The sequence below is a fragment of the Notothenia rossii genome (assembly GCF_949606895.1).
Source record: "Notothenia rossii genome assembly, chromosome: 9".
In the NCBI taxonomy this organism is placed as follows: domain Eukaryota; kingdom Metazoa; phylum Chordata; class Actinopteri; order Perciformes; family Nototheniidae; genus Notothenia; species Notothenia rossii.
Genome location: NC_136907.1, coordinates 38,317,172 through 38,341,823, shown reverse-complemented (window position 1 = coordinate 38,341,823; position 24,652 = coordinate 38,317,172). Strand labels below are relative to the sequence as shown.

At 40.7% G+C, this 24,652-nt stretch overlaps 1 protein-coding gene across 1 annotated transcript; it reads right to left on the bottom strand.

The window, feature by feature from the left end:
- Nucleotides 1-8,474: 8,474 nt before the first annotated feature.
- On the bottom strand, nt 8,475-10,202 carry LOC307020278 (C-C chemokine receptor type 4-like). The gene is given in 2 exon segments (XM_079651517.1): nt 8,475-9,087; nt 9,091-10,202. Coding segments are annotated over 2 exon segments (1,074 nt in total). The 5' UTR covers nt 9,616-10,202; the 3' UTR covers nt 8,475-8,538.
- Nucleotides 10,203-24,652: the final 14,450 nt, after the last annotated feature.

The window sequence follows — 24,652 nt, the reverse complement described above, 5'->3', positions numbered from 1 at the left end:
GTGGAACAGTGTGGCTGGGGTGATGGGGGTCTTTTATAAGGGCTTTCTTTAAGGTTAACCTGGTATTTGTACTCCACTACATTTATTTGAGTTACTTTACAGATTTGGATTAATGATGTGACATATAAACAACCCTTTAATCTGACTTTAGTTACACCTGAGTAAAATTCAGTGAAGGTGATTGTCAAGTGCCAACAATCAGGCGAGATATTTGATAGTTGGTGCTTGAGAAGACTAAATATTTATCTGCAGATCCGTGTAAAGCATATTCATTACTCGTTATTCTCTAATCGTTCATTAAAGACTGTATATAATTGCTATTTTGCACATCCCTTTCAAGATTTCAAGATTTTCTAAGGTTTATTGACATATCATATAGATTAGATTAGATTACTTTATTGTCATTACAAAAATGCAAGCACAGTGTAACGAAATTAAGGAGGGTCTAACCAGAGTGCAAAACAGTCAGTTATATACACAATTATCAGAAGTATGTACAAAATAAATGATACAAAAATAAAGGTGAATAGATGGGAAATGTATAAATAAGAATAAATACACAGATAATAATAAATACAGTGAATACAGAATTGCGCTTCAGCACAGCACACGACAACAACTAGGCAGTATGGGACAGCGTGGGGTTCATTGTCAGCAGTCTGACTGCTGAAGGGAAGAAGCTGTGCGTAGTCCTGTTTGTTCTACCCGGGAGGCTACGGTAGCGTGTCCCAGAGCGGGTGCCACATAGGGGGATAAACAGTGTATGGTTGGGGTGGGAAGAGTCTCTGATGATGTTTCGTGCCCTTCGCAGGCACCGCTTTTCATAGATTGAGGCTATGGAGGAGAGTGGCATCTTGATGATGCGTTGTGCGATCTTCACCACCCTCTGAAGTGATTTCTTGTCCTTGATATGCAGGTGGAGAGGATGCTCTCGATGGTGCAACGGTAGAAGTTCATTAGCACCTGGGAGGATAGGCGGAGTTTTGCCAGTTTCCTCAGGAAGAAGATGCGCTTGTGAGCCTTCTTGACTAGGGCTGAGGTGTTGGTGCTCCAGGAGAGGTCCTCCGAGATGTGGACTCCCAGGAACTTGAAGCTGGTGACCCGCTCAACCTCTTCTCCACTAAGATGGACTGGGGAGTGCGTGCCGTCTTTGTTCCTTCTGAAGTCCACAATGACCTCTTTCGTCTTCTTGGTGTTGAGAGCCAGGTTGTTGTTAGCGCACCACTCTGCCAGATGCTCAACCTCTTCCCTGTATGCCGTCTCGTCATTGTTGCTGACAAGCCCGACCACTGTAGTGTAGTCTGCAAACTCAACGATGGTGTTTGAGCCATGTATAGGTTTGCAGTCATGTGTGAAGAGGGAATATAGGAGGGGACTTAACACACAGCCCTGTGGGAGACCAGTGCTAAGGATGAGATTAGAAGATGTGAGCTTGTCTATTCTAACATGCTGGGGTCTGTTTGTGAGAAAGTCCAGTTTCCAGTTGCAGAGGGAGGGGTCGATGCCAAGGTCACTGAGCTTGGTAATCAGTTTGGAAGGAACAATGGTGTTAAATGCCGTGCTAAAGTCAATGAACAGGAATCGTACGTATGTGTTGCTCTGATCCAGATGGTAGAGGGCAGGGTGTAGTGCTGTGGAGATGGTGTCATCCGTACTCCTGTTCTGACGATAGGCAAACTGGTAGGGGTCAAGTGTGGGTGGGAGGCATGATTCAAGCCGAGCCAGGACCAGCCTCTCGAAACACTTCATGATGGTCGATGCAAGTGCCACGGGTCGGTAGTCGTTAAGGCTTGTTGGAGAGGCGTGCTGGGGACCAGGCACAATGGAGGTGTATTTGAAGCACGTGGGGACTTTTGCTTGGGCCAAGGACAGGTTAAAGATGTCAGTCAGGACCCTGGTCAGCTGCTCAGCACAAGAGCTGAGTACACGTCGGGGGATGCCATCGGGGCGGTGTAGTTATGCAATGAATTAAAAACTTGGGTCACAGGTTCCTCAACAAGACATCTATCAATATGTGTGTATACTTCCACCATTAAACTGTCGTATTCTGCACATGTATTATTCTATCTACATACATCTTATAAGAGTATAATAAATATGTATAATTTCGGTTAAAATAAGTGCTTCAGCATAGTTAACATTGCAGGAAAGTTGATTGTCAAGTTCCGAAACAAACCATGCAATATATTAGACTTTATCAGGCTTAATATTTATCTGTAGATAGATAACCCCAAAGCTTTTTTCTTATTTAAAAGAAGACCTTAACCTAAAGTATTATTTAATGTTTAAATAAAGCCTTATTAGTACATCCTCCCATCAGGCACTAAACTGTTTTATTCTAGATATCATTTACAGTATCTTCTTGATATTTTCTATTCTATATTTATATCATTGACCTTCTACTTTCCCACTATTTTGTATGTACTCTTAATATTTAAATGTTTTCATCAAATATAACACATTCAAAAGTGCTTTACAAAAATGAAAGACATTAAGAAAAAGGCATTATGCATCGAGTCAATAGTGTACACATTTCATTGAGCAAAACAGATTCTTAATTTTCTTATTCCCCTTCACTTAGGTTGATGATGTCGATTAAGGCCGGGATTGTCTTCTCAATGTGCTGTGTGTGAGAGTTTGTGGTCAGTAGAGGTAATATTTGACCTTTGGATTTTTTTGTTGGGCTTTAAAATATGTATTTATTGAAATACTACACAGTATATAGACTAAACCCTAAAGCAGTGGTTCTCAACTGGTCAGGCCTCGGGACCCACTTTTTACTTGGTCAATACATCGCGACCCAACATTTTGAAGCACTCAAATCTATTCAACAAAATGTTTTGCTGTAATATATACGCTTTTCAGCATACAATATTAATAAAAGTGAAGTACAGTGCATATATCCCTTATATCCCTTCACAGAACAAAAGTATGCTTTTAAAACAGATTTAATTATATAATGGAATCCAAGCCGAACTATATAAAAAGGCACACATGCTGACAAGCCAACCCCAGCAGGGGGGTCTGGGGGGATTCTCCCCCAGGAGATTTTTAGAAATACTAACATAAACTATGCATTCTGGTACACTGAGAAGAAAATAAATAAATCTATTACTACCCGACATATTAATAATATTTTATGCCATTGTTTGTTTTTCACTTTGTTCTAACAGCTTGCTGCTCCACACAGAGAGAAGAGTAAAGAGGAGATAGTCTGTGTGACTTACTTTAAATTGTGGGTAAGGGTAGATAGCTCCCATTGTTCTGTGACCTGTCAATCATCAAACCGGGGGTCATATTTCATTATGTGTTCATTTTTATCTGAAGTTGTACCCATGGATGTATAAAGAAGAGTTCTACCGCAAAGTTATTCTCCGTGGGGACTTCCGGCAACAATCTTGATTCTGATTGGCCAGAAGACTCGAAAAAACATCAGCAAAGATATTTTATTGAGAAGATGATCACTACGTGACAGAAGTTTTCAAAACCGTTTATTGTCTCCGGTACTTCCAGTCCAACGCCGACTGCATGCACAGCGTTTGAAAATCGGAACTTCAAAATAAAAGTTTGACTTCCCCCCCCCCCGCCCCCAAAAAAAAGAAATTCCATTTTTTTTCCAATTTTTTTTTCTTCACTCACACATCCGCGACCCACTCAAAACGGGGTCGCGACCCACCAGTTCAGAACCACTGCCCTAAAGTATGTGAACATCCCACATTTCTGTTTAATAGCCAGACTACACTGAAAAGCGAGAGGGCTTTTAACTTAAAACGGATACAGGAAATGAAACCTTTGTTATCAGGTCAGACAGGAGTATATCAGATAACAAGGAGGCTTAAAAGTAATGAAATCTGACAAAATGTACTTGTTAAACACAGGGACTTAGTAATGGGTATACAGTATATACTGTATGTATTGATTTGTTAGATCTCACTCTGTTCCCTTTGTGACTGTGCACTCTGCAGGCAGAAGATGAAGACGTCATTCTGCGGTCCATTCAGGGGATTACAGTGGGACATTATGTTGTCAAACATAATTCCACCATGAGACAGATGAGACCAGAGGACAGATGAGACCAGAGGAATGATTGTCCTGAAAGTCCAACAGGTACTAACTGATGTCGAAAACATTGCATTAGCTGCTCCCATGCTGTTTGGACTAATGTATGCAAGGAACCTGAACTACCCCCCTAAACTGAAGTGCACGTTCGAAATGCTCCAGCAAATGTTAATTGAGCTAGACGGCAACATGCTCTCCAAGAAAGCCCAAGCGTTTAAAAACAAACTATTTGAGTGAGCTGTTGCCATGGACCATTGTGCACTTTTACAGCATTCATACTGAACTTCCATCGATACAACTGTCTTGCACTTCCTTTGCTCATGCTTTTTGCTTGTTTGTATGTTTCAGAAATGTGTGTTTTTCCTGGGGTCATGTGTTTTCATAATGTACCACTTGTCATGTGTTTCAGAATGTACTAATTGCGCTACTTCAAAATGTCAGTTCTTGTTTTTATTTGTAATACTTTCTTTAGTGCATATGTGGTGAGAAACCAGGCCATTATTATACTTTCATGTATTTTTCCAAAGCAATGCCATTGCTTTTTTGTATTAAAGTGCCCTTTCATATTAGCAGGTTACTATTTAAATAATGGATTTACAAGAACATTTCCTTTTTTCGGCTAGGCGTTGACATTTTCTGTTAATTGTTTACTATGAATGAGTTACAAAAATAAGCCTTTCTTTGCCATTTGGCCCAATAAACCTTTATTTTGGTCGGGAGAATAATTTCCTTTAAGCTTCCTTGCTGTGTTCTAACACAATAATGTATATGTACATGCATCACAAACATTTTCTATTTCTTCTATTTCTTTATTTTCAATGTATTTGTTAATTCTCCTGGGGCTGCATGATGGAAAAACCAAAAGCTCCTCTGGATGTGTGGTGGTTGTTAATATTGTTTTATTTTTTGAGAAAAATACATGAATGTTGTTCAAAGAAATGTGTTTGTCTTTATTGACTATTTGTTTTAAAATGTTATGATAAATGCTGTAGATATAAGAGATTAGGATGGATCCTGTAGAAGAATGTACGACATGCCTCTATTCACATGAAATTAGGGCTGTCAGTCGCGATTAATCGCAACTTAATCGCACATTTTTTATCTGTTCTAAATGTACCTTAGAGGAATATTTTTCAAGTTTGTAATACTCTTATCAACATATGAGTGGACAAATATGCTTTATGCAAACGTTTATTATCATTTGAATAATGAGAAATATTCTCATGAATAACACAACAACCTCTGAACATTACAAATATTCGCCTCAATTCAACCTGGAACCTCTCTCATACAATAATACAATACAAAGTGTGTGTGTGTGTGTGTGTGTGTGTGTGTGTGTGTGTGTGTGTGTGTGTGTGTGTGTGTGTGTGTGTGTGTGTGTGTGTGTGTGTGTGTGTGTGTGTGTGTGTGTGTGTGTGTGTGTGTGTGTTTGTGTGTGTGTGTGTGTGTGTGTGGCAGTGGCGGCGCCAGAGATTTTCTCTAGGGGGTGCTGTGGGGTAGCTTGACGTTTCATAGAGGGTGCTCAAACTTAAAGGGTTTCCCATTAATGCACCAGCGCTACAGTTGAATTTTCTACTGCAACCATACTTGTCAACCTGTCATACACACACCCTCCCGGTCCTCCCGATGGCCAGTCGGTGCCTGCCGGTGAGCGTGGAAGTGTGGTCTGCGGACGGCAGGAGCGGGGCTGTCAGCATCTGCTTGTAGATGGTATTTTAAAGTCGATGCGCTCTGAAACTACGGGGCGGTCGATGACAAAAAATACACATGCGTTAATCGCGTTAAAATAATTAGTGGCGTTAATTTTTTTACCGCGTTAACTTGACAGCCCTACATGAAATACATAATCTTATGTACTATGTGTATGAGCACTAGGTAGATTAAACAGAAAACTATAGCATGTAGTTTAAACAAAACATTAATGTGGCTTTAACAGGGACAAATGAAATATACTGAGTATATTAAGAGCCTAAAATGAACATAAAAAGTCATGTTGGTTAAACATAGGGTAAATTAATATACCTAATATTAAAGGAAATATTCACATTAACATAACAATTTCGTGTTTCTTTGACATAATATAGTTGTGTGTCTTTAACATAATGGAATAGTTTTGAGTACACATGTTTTTAATATGTGCAACCGATGTCCATAATAAAATCATGTGAATCCAACAGCCTTTTTTTTTCAGTGCAGCCACAAACTGTTCTGTCTGCTGTCGTCTGGCAGGCGGTACCGCAGCATATGGACTAAAACCACTAGACTCAGGCACAGCTTCATTCCACAGGCCAGAAGACTACTAAACACCTGAACTTTGAAACAACATCCATAACATTAATCTGGCTGCTACTTAGAAATTATTTATCTATCATATTCCAATCACTTGTATATAGACTCTTATTGCACTATTTCACTATTTTGCTATTTTTCTTTTTGTATTTACTTGCACTATTTTTTCTGTTTTACTGTTTCATTGTGTTGCACCGTTGGAGGAGCCTGTGACCTAAGGGGGGGGGGGGGGGGGTAGGACACGTTCGAGTCTTGATTTGGATAGTGTGCCGTCGATGGGTTTCATTCCATTTCAAAGTGCTGTTTGACGCGTGTAAACTTTGCGCACTGCCACTCCAACATCCAATCACAGAGCTTGAGAACTAATCACGGGGTTTGTCAAACAGAGCACATTGTGCAGTCCTAAACGATAGCTGGGGATTCTGGGTAGTGTAGTGTCTTCTGCCATCTAAAATCCGAACAAATATTTGTTTCTCCGAATCGAAGGGGAAAAATACAAAAGCATTGCACACAATTTAAACCAATCAATGTCGTTTAATTAACATGGATAATCTGGTGTTTTTTAGTCGATGAGTAATGCAGATATCACTGTCAAATCAATAGACAGTAAGGGGAATACTTACTTCCGGGTGTACAATTCCCCGTTATCCAATGGGAATGGACGCTCACATTGCATTTAAGGGCAGCCGACACAAACGAATGCCGTGCTTCCATGAGTGTCAAATCCCGCCGCAGATGGGAATACATTGCAATCAGTTGAAAGCTATTTGCATCCCTTTATGAAGCTGAAGGAGCCTAGGAGCGTCACAACTGCACGCCTCGGGGACCCTGACCAAGCGTCGCTCCTGGACGTTTATGGAGTGAGAGTGTGTTGTATGGGCACGTCACTGTACCCAGGAAGACAAAGAAAAATCTCCAACGAGGCGTTCTGAGGCAGCATAGACAGGTCTTTTCTGTGTTAGAGTTGTACTCGCTACAGGGTGTACGTTGAGGGTTTGTGACTCTGCAGACCGTTTACATGCAGAAAAACCTTCATAACACACAAGGGGACGGGTAATAACTGGAAAAGCATGACATGGGACCTTTAAGCTGTTTAGAGACAGTCTCTTTTTATATAAAACATATGTTTCATGTAAAAAAATGTATTTTGCAAAACATTGACTCAAACTGTGTGTATGATAAAGCTTTGTTTAATCACAGGGTTTAAACATATTTCCACATGTCCACACACTTATTTAATGTAGTTTTCAAGGCCTTACCACACTGATCAAAAGAAGGAAGTGCTAAGCTGACAGGAAACAGCTCAAGATGTTCAGTCAGAAAAGGGAAATGATCTTATGAGTCATAACATCTGACAGAATGCAACAGTGCAAAGAATCAGGGAAAAAAACGTTTCAATAATACAACAAGTGACAGGGGCTTTGATAAAATGTGTCAAATACACAACATTTTACATACATTTGCATTCAGCCAACAGGAAATCTAAGAATAATGATCACACCAAAAGCAGGTCTACAGCAGAAACATTCCATAATTCTCAGCATTATTAAAAATCTCGAGAAAAATTCGCTCCAACAGTGTAAAGATTCTGTACGGTCAGCCTCAATTCTTATCTATTGAAACATTTTTTTTGTTTATTATTGTTCGGTTGGGATGGCGAGGCAATTTGTAGGTTACAGAGCCAGAAAGTATAGTGAGAAACACATTGCTGGTTTTGATCTTTTCATTGAAGTCATTGTCTTATACTTGAGGTCCTTATCATGTCAGATAAATGCCTTTAAAAACGTTCCAATTAACCCATAAGAATCCACCGTGACACATGTTACATGACATTTAAATGTTCTGGAAAGTTCCTTATTCAGCTTTAGCCTTTATTTTATCTCATGAAGTCCCTAAGTGACACACCCTAAACAGTCTGGTGGGCCACAGGCCAGGTCATGTGATGTTGTGTCCCCATTAAAAGATGCACTCTTAATATAGAGAGTGTGTGTGTGTGTGTGTGTGTGTGTGTGTGTGTGTGTGTGTGTGTGTGTGTGTGTGTGTGTGTGTGTGTGTGTGTGTGTGTGTGTGTGTGTGTGTGTGTGTGTGTGTGTGTGTGTGTGTGTGTGTGTGTGTGTGTGTGTGTGTGTGTGTGTGTGTGTGTGTGTGTGTGTGTATTTGTGTGTGTGTATGAGCATGTGTGTGTGTCTAGTACTCGTAGGCAGAGTGTGTCCTCTGAGAGCTGCTCCTGGTGCTCTGGCTGCTGGTGCTCATGTGTCTCTTCAGACAGGGAATCTTTTTAGCCATCAGCCTTCTGAAGTGGCTCTGGAACTTCTTTCCCACAAATGTGTAAAACACAGGACTAATGCAACAATACAGATAGGCTATGTTCCGGGTCACATACAGTGCATAGTCCAAGCTTTCCAAGTCAGAACATAAGTCTTCCTCCTTGCTGGTGACCTGAAGAGCTCGAAGGAGGATGACGATGTTGTAGGGTGTACAGCAGGCGAAGAAGGTGAAGATAATGACAAATACGACTTTGATGGCGCGACATTTCTCCTTCAAGCGGGTAGACAAAATAGGGATGGTGATGCTAATGTAGCAGTACATCACCATGGTGAGAGGGAGGAGGAAGAAGAGCAAGAATTGTTGATAGTAAGTGACCAGCCGCCAGCGCTCCATGGTGCTCTCGGAGTATCCCGACTCATCACATGTCAGCCCATTGAATAGACTCTTTCCCACATCTTGGAAAACCAGCTATTTCACACTAGCTACAATACTGATGCACCAAACTGCCACTGACGCAGTAATGGCATATGCCTTCTTCCTGCTCTTGGCGGCTGCCACTGCATGCACCACTGCAAGGTATCGGTCAAATGTCATGAGTGTGAGGAATAGGATTGAGCTGTAAAAGCCGATGAAGTACGCACTGCTTACCATCTTACACAGAGCCACACCAAAGATCCACTCAGACAGATGGTATGTCGCCCAAAAGGGGAGACTGGTGGCAAATAGAAGGTTGGAGAGGACCAAATTCAGAAGGAAGATGTTTGTCAGTGTGCTGAGCTTCTCAAACTTGTAGATGATAAAGAGAACAAGCCCGTTGCCAAGGTAACTCAGGAGGAAGATGGTGTAGTAGAAAACTGGGATGAGTCTCGCACCAAACTGGTTGAGAGCCTGCTTTGAACAGAGCTTGACTATTTCACTAACCACATAGCTGGGATCAGTTGAGCTATTGGCTTCATACATTTCCTCAAACGCCAAATATTTGTCATCATAGCTCATGGCCGGGTTTTGACCTGTGAGACATTAGGGAACCATGTTAGTCACCTTTCTGCAAGTTGAAGAAATTGCTAACAAGTCAATTGGTCTGATAAGTTGTCACATGGTCTGGCTGCTGGTTAAAAGGTCATGGGAGTTACATCTATTTCATGTTCATATTTCACCTGAAGAAATTAGAACGAGAAGATTTGGTAAACAAATAATGAGGATTCATACAACAGAAAAGTCAGAGAGTAACTACAGAATAGTGACCCTATAGGCCCTCTGTAGATTCACAGAGGGCCCGCGATAGTAACTCAATGAGAGAGTAATGTCAAATGACAGTACAATTGACCAACCATATCGTCCCTCTAAATGGGTGGGCTTTATTTTCGCGGACTTTATGACAAGTTCCGCCCGCTGCGAAGTTTTTACATGTGTATAAAGTGGTGCAGTTGACGTGTCCTAAAATCCGGAAGCAAGCCGCGCTCGGGTTCCCTCAACAAAAAAGCAATGGGATTTCTCCATAGGATTTTGGAAAATAGCTGGAAATAAGGTCTGTGGAAAACGAACCTGTTAGATAAATGCACGTTTTGTTCAGCCGAATAATATCCAGATGTTTACCCTACTTCTATTATTTTCGAATCATAAATCTAATCAATAGATTTATGATCGATAGATTTATGATTAGCTTAAGTTTGTTCATGATGGCTCACTTCAGTGATAGTGATGACATCGTTGCGAAATTATTAACCGAGTCATTTTCAAGATTGAGTTACAATGATAAACTGGAGTAGCAAAGGATCAGCTGCATGACCCGCCATCAAGTGCTTCATCCAAAAGGACAGGAGGATGGACTTTGTGTTTAAGTGATGTGATCATCAAAGGTACGCCTAAGTCATTTTCAATGTGGGCCAAGGTATAAAAGTCATGGCTCGCCACTGGATCTATATATATATAATAAAATTCAGGAAACGGCCGGGTTTTCACCCTCCTCCCTGCAGTTGTGCAATTTGGAGCTGATGTTAAGATCTTCTTTCATTTGTGGTGTAGCACTGTGACGAAGGTAACTTAGTCACTATGGACTGACGGCTTCGGGCCGGGTAATATTGCACTTTATTAGCGTGATTGCACAGTACAGTTGACATTACATATTTGCACATAATTTATACTAATTATTGAGGTAGTATTTATTAACTGATTAAACCGTATTTATTGGAATGTCGTCTGGCAGGTGCTGGTCGGGTCCTCGGCTCCGCCTGAAAAGATAGGGGAGTTTGCGAGAGCGCCGAGAGTAGTTATGCTGGTGTAAGGATGACACCGGTTGAGAGTAATCAGGGTGCAAATAATATGTTGATGTCTGTGGCTGATGATTGTGTGCACCTGGTGTCCTGTGTTGTCTCCTCCCCCCTCACCTGTGTCTTGTTAGTGTGTGTGTATTTAGGTGCTGTTTCCTTGTAACTGGGTGGTGTGTGTGAGATCCTTGTGGCTGCAGGATGTGTGCAAGGAGAACAGCAGGATTGAGGCTGTGAACTTTGTGCACATGATTTTAATAAATGCCCACGTCGGTTTATATTTTTGGACGTTCTGCCTCTGCCTCCTTGCTTGGTCTGGGCCGCTCAACGGTCAGTCTCACAAGCACTCAGAAAGCTCTTTTTTAATTTCCTGTAAAAATGTTTGACATTTGATCAATTTATAATATGTATCACAAGGATAATTTATGTTGGCAGATGATGACCATGTTTGTTTCTGTTGCTATAAGTGAGCCAGTGGCTTGCTTTTACTACTACTGTGCAAATGTCTAAGTGGATGTCCGATTGGCTTCATAGTAACTTACTTTGCACATGTTTCTTTTTAACAAATGCATCGATTCTGCACTGTGTATCTAGGAGCAGCTCATTTTCTGACGGATGACTGGTTACATCATAAAACACTTATTAATGCCTTATCTACATGACCATATTCTACAAGTAATAAGCCATTAGTTGAGAGTTTTTCCTCAATAACCCTCTAATTAGTGCTTATTTATTGCAAGTAAGGAAGTTGTTGTACATGAGTTTTGGTCTTAACATGTTCTGCTCAATATGGGCCTAATAAGGCAGCAGTAGCACAAGAATAGTAATTCTCCCATAATAACACTTAACAAAAATGATCTATTCTTATGTAACAAGACATGAAACAAGTTAATTAAGTCTAAACAACTCAAAATTAGGTATTTATATCTAAGAACATGTTCCCTATTTTAAAGTTAAGTCTTGTTCATAACCAATAAGCTAGTAGTTTGACTCTAATTAGGTATTTATATCTAAGAACATGTTCCCTATTTTAAAGTGAAGTCTTGTTCATAACCAATAAGCTAGTAGTTTGACTCTAATTAGGTATTTCTATCTAAGAATATGTTCCCTATTTTAAAGTGAAGTCTTGTTCATAACCAATAAGCTAGTAGGGGGGGGGGGTAGCCTTCCGTGTATGCTGCAGAAGACTGATCTTAGAGCTGGGTGACAGAGTGTCTCCTGAAGGGGCAGTCCTACATCTGACTCATGCTGTCCTGTTCCTTTTTCACAGCTTTCACACCATTTTCAATCAAATTGACATTTTTCTCCAGGCAGAGAAAACCCGGATTGAAGATTTAGGATGGACTTGAGATGAATCTGCAAAATGTATGACCTGTTGAGTAATGAGGCTTATTTGTACTTTACCACCAGTGATGGGGTCGTTACTCAAAAAAAGTGATATATTACTTTACTTTGTTACTCTCTAAGACTAAGTAACTCTTTACATTACTTTTGCGTTACTCAGCAACAACCTATAGCCAACATGTGCACACATCAATTACTATAGCAATAAGGAAGACATTACAGGCGTTTACAGTAATTGCGCCGCATTTGCCTTCGGATGAGGCTCCCTCTGCAAGTTGAGGCTCCCTCTGCAAGATGAGGTCCCCCCCGGCGAGTGGAGGCCCCACGCAGTCTGCGTGATCTGCGTGTAGGGAGGGGCGGGACCAGGGCCGGCCCTTGGCATAGGCAGTATAGGCAAATGCTAAGGACGTCAACCCATCGGGGGCGCCGAAAATTGGGGAGAATTTTTTATTTTTCAGAACAACACAATTTCCCGATTTTGGATCAACAAATTACATCTTGTTATCTTATACTAACAGAACTACGCCTATATTGCGTACAGAGCCCATAAACTATAGCCCACCCCCCAAAAATCAAGTTGAACTGCCCCATCCCCAGTAAAAACCAGAGGTTTATGTGAAATAGTCCTTTTTTTGAAATAATGGTTTTAGTGTGCAATTATAGGTTTTAATTTTGTATTTGTGTTAATTTAAAATAAATCAAACTCCCAAAAAACGTATACAGCTTCTGTGTGCTTTTATTAACATTGGGATTTACTGTGTAAGCGGCCGCGGGGGGGAGAGCTTTAGAGAGCTGTCTCCTGAAAGACTGAGCGGCTCTGATAACCTCAGCTCAGTGTGGTAAAGGCACTTTATATGACCATTATAGTTATAACAAAATAAGAGAATAGATGAAAAACAGGTATAAAATACCATATGACAGTAAAAAAAGTTGTTATTAATAAAATAATTTGAAAGGGGGAGTAATTTGTAAAATATCCATAAATAAAAATAAAATAGGCACCAGCTAAAATCTTGCCTAGGGCAGCAAATTGGTCAGGGCCGGCTCTGGGCGGGCCTGTTCCACCCCTCAAAAGTTATAGCTGTTGATGGCTCTGTCTCTGCACTGCAGCACAACCCCTGTGACAGTTGCATGTGGACAAGTCGCGCAAATGTTACGCAAATATAAACCTGCGGCGGAAATCATTCTAGTGACTAGAAATATTTAAAATGGTAAACATTTACCTATCTTATCTACCCCTGGAACTAGCTAAACTAGTTATAAATATGTTTATTATTTACTGTCCTGTCGGGTCACTCATTCACTGGATCAGCGAGCTGCATGAGACTGATACAGACGGGCTGTCAGGAGAGGGAGAGAGGAAAATAGAGGCTCCGTAACCCGTGTTATTATCCAAAGTTACTGTAAACTTCTGAATAATGTAGTAACTACTGGTCCAGGGGCCGGCAACCCACGGCTCTCGAGCCGCATGCTTTTTTCTCAAAGTAATGATAAACCTGTGAGTTGGATTTAGAAAAGTCAGAATCAATATAGATGTTTTTTATTTGAAAGAAAATTCAGATTGAACATGGTAAAAAACTGTAAATTATAGTGTTCGTCCAAAAAATATGTTGTACTTATAGTGAAAATTAACCTTGGATGATGGGTTAGTAGACTAAAAGCTTTAGGAATCCAAAGTACAACATATAATAAGTACCCTGTATCAAGATTGATGCAAAACAAGTGATATTTGACCTTTTTAGACAGATTTAGCAAAACAAAACCTCTTCTGGGGCCATTTGGGTGGATTTTCCATATCTCTGGCCCCCCTTGCTGGATTTTGACATGTGACATCTCTTTCTAACCATCAGAGCCAATGGAATCGAGAGGAACTCCCACATAGTCCTTATTTGGTCATGTGTGTGTGTGTTAGACTGCTGCATAGCAAAGACCGGAAGCTGCGATAACTCTGGTGGCTACCATTAGCAGCTAACTTTTCCTCTCCGATTTTTACATTAAAATGGAATTATGGATTATAAATGAAATAATTTTTTTATACAGAGACGTTAAAAACCTATGGATTAACCGATTCAGCCGCGTTTTTTCTCGTTTTAATGCCATTGAACACGTCTTTTGATCACATTGACAGCTACGGTGAGACGATCTCCCTAAAAGCTCTGTAAAGGTACGTGTTGTGATGTCTGTGTTTGTTTCCCCTGTCGCGAGTTCGGATCACTCAGTGATGATACTATATACCTAAATAATCTGTGGAACCTCAGCTTTAATCGGATATCTTGTATGTGCAGCTACGATAAGTAATAAGAGTACTTTTATATTGAGTTCTGTGCCAAAGTCCGTTAACATTTTTCGCTCAGGGGACATTTAGATGCTTCTTATGAGACTTGTGTTTTGTTTTGGTAAAAATGGTTTGTATAGTCAGTTAGCTGAGATTATTTCCGTTAATCTGGTATAACACATTAATAGGTTCTTAAATATTAAGATCCCCTGAGACACAGTGTCGTGAAAAAAAAAAAATAAAGTACCCGCCGGCAGGGACCTTAGGGCTTAGCAGGTTAAATGTTGTTGCACGGTTGAAAATGTTTCGTATCTTGTATTTTGAGGTGATACTGTGACACATAAATAGAAAACAAGCTAAACGGTTTTAATTAGGTTAACTAAAATATGCGTCATATCCTGCTACGATCCAGCACCAGCGCCTTTTCTTGCAGGTGAATAACCTGTCCCCCGGCTTGATGAGCGAACTACGGATAAATCAAAGGAAACCCTGCTAAAAAAATCAGCATAGACCGGCATGGAATTCATGCTGGGCTTTTTTGGCATCCGTCAGGAACTGAATTTCAAAATAAAATAACCAGAAACACACCCACTGAACTGATTACCCAAGGTCCTCAGCTATCGTTGAAGCTCGGTGATTGGATTGTTTAGCCGCAATGCTCGTTTGTATGTGGTGTTAATGCGATATGAAATCGGCTGCATTAAATATTACACATCTGCCATAGTTATTTATTTATAGAGCTCTGATTAGAAGAATTCTGGACAAACTGGAAGAACTGCCACCGAAACTGAATACGTGATGTGGATCATAAATATATCAGCAATTAAACAACTTCTTCAATTTCTCTTATACATACAGAAGTGTCCTACACTAATAATAAAAAGTAATTATGGCATTGTATTCTTTGTGCACCACCTAGTGGTTAAAGCAAGTTATTGCATTTTTTTTTAAATATGTTATATTTGATGAAAAAAATATTAAGAGTACATACTTTCATAGGGGGAAAGTAGAAGGTCAATGATAGAAATATAGAATATAAAAAATCAAGAAGATACTGTAAGTGATCTCTACAATAAAACAGTTTAGTGCATGATGTACAAAGATATTAATAGGAGGAGGTGCAGAACAGGAAAACAAATTAACCTTTATCTAAAGACTAAAGAATACTTTAGGTTAAGGTCTTCTTATAAGAAAAAAGCTTTGGGGGTATTTACAGATAAATATTAAGCCTGACAAAGTACTTAACGTCTAATATATTGCTTTCCTGCAATGTTAACTATGTTGAAGCACTTATTTTAACTGATATTATACATATGAATTATAATCTTATGTATGTAGATAGTATAAGAAATGTGCAGAATATGACAGTTTAATGGTGGAGATATACACACATATTGATAGATGTCTTGTAATGCACTGTTGAGGAACCTGTGACCCAAGTTTTTCATTCATTGCATAACTACACCGTAGTTGTGTATATGATATGTCAATAAACCTTTGAATATCTTGAAATCTTGAAAGGGATATGCAAAATAACCATTATATACAGTCTTTAATTAACTATTAGCAGAGAATAACGAGTAATGAATATACTTTATAGTAGGGATGCTCCGATCGATCGGTCACCGATCGAGATCGGCCGATACTCACTCTCTACCGATCGATCAGTGCTCTCTAAACATGCCGATCGCGAGAGCCGATCGCGTGACGTAAAATACATGACACTTTTCTCTGTGTGCGGCAAAACAAGCTCGCCAAAATGGCTTCACCAGTCTGGCATTATTTTAAGGTATCCGAAAAAGACAGTCAAATAGTGGTATGCAACGTGTGTGAAGCAGAAATCCTGCAGCTCCGCCCGCCGGACCGGTGAGCGGAGCGAAACACACAAGAGTTAAAACTAACACACTTAGCTATTTTATCTACCTCTGGAACAAGCTAAACTAGTTATACATATATTTATTCTTCACTGTCGGGTCACTCAGTACTGGATCAGTGAGCTGCATGAGATACTGACAGGCTGTCAGGAGAGGGAGAGAGGGGGAGAGAGAGGGGGAGAGAGAGAGAGAGAGGGAGAGGAAAAGAGAGCGCTTCCGCTCATTTCTCCCGTGTTATTATCCAAAGTTAATGTAAACTTGAATAATGTACATCATTTGAATGTAATAATTATGTTGGTTGTTGTTTGTGGAAGCTCCAGTGAATGAGACCCATTAACTGAGTTTTAAACATCACTTTAAATGGAAGATGTAAAGTTATTTTTAAATCTTCCATTTAGGCCCCGCCCACTCGATCGGATCGGCGATCGGTATCGGCCGATACTGATTCCGGCGATCGGCCCCAAAATTGGCGATCGGAGCATCTGTTACGACTGAATAAATGGGTTTGAACTCAATTGCACGACTCAAACAGGTTTTTAACAAAAAAGGTTTTATTCAAACCAAAACTCCACGACAGTGGGAAACAAAAACTAAATCACTCTTAACGAGGAGAAATAGTATCAAAACAAAGTCGCTCTTGATGAGGAAAAAACACTAACAAAACAAAATCACGTCAATGAGGAAAAAACACTAGGAGCATGAATATAAGAATACTTAGACAAGACGTGTCTCAAAGCTTTGTTTGGGATTCTTTCTGGCATGATACGCTAATAGACTGTCACAAGAAACGAAACGAACTGGCACAGGACAGAGGGAGACGAGGACAATAAATACACCAGGTAATGGGGAACAGGTGGAAACAATCAGGGGCGTGGTCGACAATCACAGGAGTGGGAGACAAGGAAGGGAGGTCAGAGTATCAGAAACGAGAGGAAAGATCACTATTCAAAATTAAAGGGGAAAATCACTAGACAAAGACAAAAAAAACACTTAACTAAACTAACATAATTTGCGAGAGATGACAGCATCCCTACTTTATAGGGAACTGCAGATAAATGTCTTCTCAAGCACCAACTATCAAATATCTCTCCTGATTGATGGCATTTGACAATCACCTTCCCTGAATTTTACTCAGGTGTAACTAAATTCTGATTTAAGGGTTGTTTATATTTCACATCATTAATCAGAATCTGCAAAGTAACTTAAATAAATGTAGTGGAGTAAAAATACCAGGTTAACCTCTGAATTGTAGTGGAGTAGAATTACAAAGTAACAATGAGCTGTCATGTGGGTATATATTAATGCTGCCCATTATGGACACAAGCGATTTTCACCCATTTATTAATTATATGTTTTACATTTGATAACACCAATGTGTTTAATACTGGCAACTTCTAATTGTTGGAAAAACGAAAATGTTCAGTAGAGACATCCCATAGAACATTTTGCAAAACACAATAACCAGCATGTGTTGTTCTGGGGGGGACGCTCGGCGTAACCTTGGTGCACTGCCACTCCAACATCCAATCCCAGAGCTTGAAGATTAATTACGGGGTTTTTCAAGCATAGGCACTGTAGTCCCAAATGATAGTTGAGGATTATGGGTAGTGTAATGTCTTCGGCCGTCCTAAACTCCGAATTTTTTTTCAGATTTCATATTCCATCAACACCATATCCAATCACCGTGCTTAAACCATAACTGAGGATCTTGGGTAATCAGTTCAGTGGGTGTGCATCGCAATGATGCTCGAAATGTCCCTTATAGGCCTACGTCTGTTTCCGGTTATTTTATTTTGAAATTAAGTTCCTGACAGGACGATACAAAAAAAGAAACAGACTGGAAGGAGACAACTCCCAAGCTAATTAACTAAACAAACGATAAAAAAAGTTACTCATTGACCCAATTAGTTTTGTTTTTTTTACATGCTTTTCTGTGCTTTTTTTTCCTTTCCTCTTTGTATTCTATGCATGTAAAAAATCAATAATAATAAAGTAAGGAAAGAAAGAAGGGTCCACAAGTTTTGAATATGGTTTAGGTAAGGGGAGGAAGGGGGCCATGTCATTATTCTTTCCTCTTTAAGGCGTAGAGGAGTACTTTGCGATGGAGCATTGTCCTTCATAAAATCATGGTCTTCTTGAAAGATGCAGACTTTTTCCTGTACCACTGATGGAAGAATGTGTCTTCTAAAAACTGGCAGTAGGTTTGGGAGTTGATTTTGAGTCCAACTTCAACCCGAAAAGGTCAAACTACCTCACCTTTAATAAAACATACACCACCTCCGCCTTGGTGGCGTCTGAGTTGAAGTGGAGCTCTGTGCCCGGTACTGATCCAGCCACCCATCCATCAAAAGTCACCCTCATCAGTCCAGAAAACCTTTCAAAAATCTGTCTCCAGATATTTCCTGGCCCAGTCTTGATGTTTAACTCATGTGTCTTGTTCAGTGGTGGTTTCAGCCTTCCTTCCCTTGGCCGTGTCTCTGAACACCTGAGACTTCTGGGCCCTCACGTAGGTCACAGTTCTAGAATTTGACAGCACTGGAGGATAATGGCTTCCTGGTGGCTTCACGTTTGATTCTTCTCAGATCTTTGGAAGTGAATTTGCGTCTTTTTGTCTCAACACGTTTCTTGCGACCCTGTTCATTATTTTCAACAAAACCTTTGACGGTTCTGTGATAATGCCCCAATATCTTTGTAATTTCAAGAGCTGTTTCCCTCTGAAAGACATTTTACATTCTCCTTGTTGGCCCATGTTGCCTGAGGAAAAGAAGCTGCCTAATAATTCTGCACACCTTCATGTAGGGTGTTGATCTCCTTAGGCCACACCCTCCCTCATCAAACAAAAACACATCACCTGATATGCTTAAATCCAATACACATTTAAGTTTATTCAGCTTGGAGTTTGAAAATATGCACATAAATTATGATATGGTCAAAATACTCACTTGCCTAATAATTGAGCACACAATGTATGTGCTGATCTATTGCAAGTGCTTCATTCACAGACAGGGGCCGAGAGTGTGCAGCTATGTGCGGGATTCAGGATTGGCCTAAGCCTTTCACATAATTATTTGTATCAGGCAGAGTCAAAACATCTTCCACTATGAAGGTGAACATTGGGCGCTCCTGATAGGACTTCATAAATGACTACATCCTAAGATAAGTCATCGGCTCTGTTACTTTAGAAAAAACACACAGGCCTTACCTAAAATAAATGTTTCATTCTAACATCTCAGTCAACATTTGTGCATGTGTGTCAGGAGTTATTCTCCATGAGGAACACATTGAGCTGCTGACCGAAGACTACAAAGAACTGAAGAGAGAGGTGGAGGGAAAGCGCCTGCAGGAAGGAACGCTTCCTTTTACCGGTAAGAAACACGACTCGCTGATTACTTTGATACTTCTGAGCTATCACAACTTTTCCTCTTGATTTTTTTATCTTATTATTATTATTGAAATGTCTTCTGCATTACCTTAATAAAGCCTTTACATTTGCGGTCAAAGTGTTGGTATGTTTCTTTTAAAGTAAAGTATTTACCATTGACCTTGGTAATGGCAGCAGACACTGTGTTCTAGATGTGGAATGGGTTCTGCTGTGATCCTGATTTGGTGTGTTATGAATACTCTGCCAATTGTATCACCAGTTTGAGGACATCTGGCAGAACCATTTTTCTTGTTACCTGGAGACTTTGCACACAGGATGCGCAGACCATACCAAAGCACTCCCCCGCACATCAGACGGCTAGGTATCGCTCAAGATGAACGGAAAACACAGGAGACAGACATCAGGCACCCCTTGCATGGCCACGTAGCACCCCCACGCAGGCTCCGATCCAGAGCCAGTTTTGTGCACAGTCCTGCCCCTCCAGACAAGCAGCAAGGACCAACATCTGGGAAGATGAATGGCAAATAAATGACACACGAGCTCTTGAATGGCTGGACTGAGGAATCACACCAACGGAAAGCATCGCTAGTGGCCACGACCTTGGCTGGACAACCTGGAAGTCACTTAATAGACTGCGTGTGGAACAGGGGAGGTGCAAAGCACTGATGAAAGTGTGGAACTACACCACAGAAGACACGTGCAGCTGTGGATCAGTGCAGACAATGTCCCACCTACTGGAATGTGCCGATGCCCCTCGGTGCAGTCCAGAAGACCTGGCAGAACCTACCCCATCAGCTGTGGCCTGTGCCTGATACTGGCAGAACGACATCTGAGATTGCTACGGACTCGAAGAAGAACCAAAGCATTTCTATTTCTTCATACTTCTGTAGACTGAGTCTTCCTGTCTTTTTTATCTGTCAGATGTATTTTTTCATGGTTCTTGACTTTGTCTTAAACTGTGTAAATGCTGTGCACAAACAACACATTTGAATTGCTCTCAAACACACTTTCAATGGAATGGTCAACATTGAACTATAGTGTCTAATAAGCAAACCCTGGGTATTCATGTGCAGCCAGTGTTACGCCCAGGTCTAGGGGAACCTAGGCGCAGCGCAAAATGCACTCTCCCCCACTCTTCCCACTCCCAAGAACACGGACACTGAGTCAGAGAAAGCGTTTGTTAAATTTATTTACCAAACAATGATACAAAAATAGGAGTAATAAAACCAACAAAAAATAAACAAACCTTAGAACTCAAAATCTTACCTAACCGAGAAAATAAATATACAGGCTTCTTACCTATACCTAAACAGGAGAAAACGATCAACCCAAAAAGGGAAGAGAAAAACAAAAAGGTTTTTTACTTCTAAGAACATACGTCTGTCTTCCAAAGACAGGTAAGGTATAAATGGCCCGCAGCCAGAGGAGAAGGACAATGACATCAAGGTGTGAACACAGCACCATAGAACATAATCTCAGAAAAAGCGCCGCGTTGGGAGTAGGAGAAGTTGAGTCAGTGAGAGCGGCCGAGGAACTGCACGGCTGCCGCTAAATATCCTCCCGTCTCCCCAGGTGGACCAATCAGTCTGTCGAGGGCAGCCAATCAGCTACCGGGCACCACCTGTTCACTCATACGCAGCCACACAGACACAGGAGGAGGAAGAAAATACCTGCACACAAACATAACGACCCCGGGTTGTAACACTAGCTAACATTCCACCAGTTAAAGGGAGAAAGGACTATTCATGTTACATGGCAGAAATGCAGTATCCCCTGGGACCCCATTTGAGATCTCTAACCTGATTATCAGAATTGAACATGTTAAAAACAAACAAGAAAAAAGGAAAAGATAATAATGAAAAGAAGCAAAATAACAAAATACTTAACAAGGTATAGAAATAAATACTCAAATATAGTTACCTTCATGTTCAAAAGGGGGAAGAAGAAGCTTAGAATACAATTTCAGTTCATCATCATCAGCATCCGTGATTTTTGACTCGTCGGTTTAAACCAAACTGTAGGTTTAAACAAATAATCCCTTTGTACAAAACAAAAAACGAATAACCTTTACAGGTAAACCAAAACCGTCCACAACGGCAAATAACAAGCAGGAAATCCCTGGTCTTGCTCGTAACCATTCAGGATTTTGTTTCTTAGGATGAAAAGCTTGATCCATCTAGTGAAGCATTTCTCCACTCATCACTGACATCAACTCCTTCATCATTCGATCTGGCCCCCAATCAGTAAGCCCCTCCCCAAGAGACCCTGCTCAATTTCAAGCCCATATCCATTTTCCTTGTCTTTCAAAAATCCTGGAACGTGTAGTCTCTACCCAACTCTTTAAAGTACAGCTCAACTCCAACAACCTGTTCCGCCCATCCATCCATCATCAACCACTTATCCGGGGTCGTGTCTCGGGGGAAGCAGCAGAAGGCCTCCTCTGGCTGGGGGGACTCTGAGGCCCTCCCAGGCCAGCGTGGAGATATAATCCCCCGGTCTCCTCCCAGCTGGACGTGCCTTTAATACCTCCCTATTATTGATTACTCCACTGTCTCTCCAAAAACATCTGCAATATTGGAGTTATTTTCAACTGCAACCTCTCCTTTGAACACATCAGTCGGATCACCACCACCTCACAAACATAGCACGTCTCCGCCCACCACTGTCCTTCTCTGCTGCGAAACCCTGATCCAGGCCTTCATCACATCCAGAATCACTACTGCAACAGCATCCTCTACATGATATTCAAAGATCCGCTGCTCAAGTTCTTTCAAAGGCAACAGTGTCAATACAACTAACAAGCTAATACAGACAGCTCCTACTGAAATAGCACATTTTACAACTGATGGATCAATAGATATCTTGAGTCTTACTTGCAATTAGGTTTAATATCAGTGACAAAAATACCATGTATTGTTTTACTTAGCTCTTTGAATGATTTCTGGCAAAAACTGCCTACTGTTAGCTCCAATGTGATTTTTGCTTGTCAACTATTACCTCTGCTATTTGGTCATGTGTTGTGCAATTTCATTTAGTGGGAATGCTGGTAACAACTTCTTCTACGCACAAAATTCTTTATTATTCCTCCTGTTATTTTGGCCCTCTTCTTCTCCCACATTCCACATCAGAAAAACCTCGGTCGGGAATCGATGGCTATTACTTTTCTCATTCATAATTTTCATAATTCATCACATTTTTTACATTTGAACTTTAACATTGCGCAGCTCGTTAAGGCAGAGTGCGTGATGTCAGAGTTAGATTGGAGGACAATTTGAAATTTGCCTTCATATATTTTTTTTAAAACTGCCATAATTCCCAAACCCCACATTCCTGAGACATAATTGTTCATGACAAACGTAGGTAAATATCTCGTAGCTTGAAAAATGACAAATAATTAAGCAAAAATAATTAAATAAAATGCCTCTTGAGGGCATGAAGTGACAAACACTTTCAACATGCCTCCATTAAAGCCCATTGTAATTTCAGGCTGATATTTCCTCACGGTAGCAGCCGCACACCTTTAGTTAATCTGCCAAAAAGGCCACATTATTCACCCGAAAGTACACAAATATTACACTTCAGATACTCAACTTCCTTGACATGCTTCACGCTTTGAAATTTCACAGATATCTGTTACGGTTCTTTGACAAAACGTTCACATGTAAGAGGTTTATCTCTCAGAACAATGGAAACCTTTGATCTCTGCACACCTCGTTAGCTCAAATATAAACACAATATATGACACCTGTGTCATGGAACACGATGATGTCATAACACACAGGTGTTCGTGTTTGAGCTAACAACGTGGTCACTGGAGTTTAACAGACTGTCTGAGCCTATTCTTTTCTGTCTGATGGAGACTTCATACTGACCTCAACATGTTCCACATATTTTATACATTATTGGTGACACACAGCTATCGTTGTTAGCTCAAATATAAACACCTGTGTCATGGAACACGATGTCACATTGACAGGTTGGGTAACGATGCAGCCATCAACGCATCTAAGCGTATTATGGGGTGTAATCAAATGCCGTTGCCATGGCGACAGATCATTCCCATCAAGTTAGTTCAAAGGTGTGCAGTTCAAATATTCTGCTGCTTTTCCAAGCCTTTTTACTTTATTTTCTTCTCTCATCACTAGGGATGGGTACCGAGAACCGGTACTAAGTCAATACCGGTACCTGATTGGACGGTATCGGTATACCGTTAAGCCGCTGGACAAACGGTGCTGCTATCGGTATATCTGTTACGTCTACTTCCTTAGTTTAAGTTTAAACCATTCTGGTTGGTTGGGAACCCTCATCCCGTGTGATGTATCCAGTTTGAGACCCCTCTGATTGGCCACTGTAAATGCCACTCCTCATCCCTCTTATTATTGTTGTGAGACTCCCGCAGGCATGGCGGACAGAGCGAAGCGATCCAAGGTCTGGGTGCACTTTAAAAAAATGTAGTGGCGATAGTGCAAGGTGCAATCTATGTACTCAATTAGTTGCTTGTAAAGGGGGTGACACAATCAACTTAATGAAGCATTTGCAACCGAGACACTCATTGAATCTAAAACGGTGCTAGTGCTAATAGTGCTAGCGGGCTTCAGCCGTGCCGTGTGTAAATGTGACCTGAGCGAAGGCTCGCAGGCAGGTTAGCTGCTGCGCACGGGTAATATGTTTTGTTTACCTGGGTGCGGTCTTGCAGGCACATCGCCTTGTCTTTTTTTAATTTATTAACACCAAATTATTGAAAAGTATCGATAAGAGTATCGAAAAATACCGATACCGATAAGCAGTACCGGTACCGGTATCGATAAAATCCTAACGATACCCATCCCTACTCATCACACATTCAAGCCCCCTGTGTTAATGTATAATTTCAACCTAAATTCTTCACTTT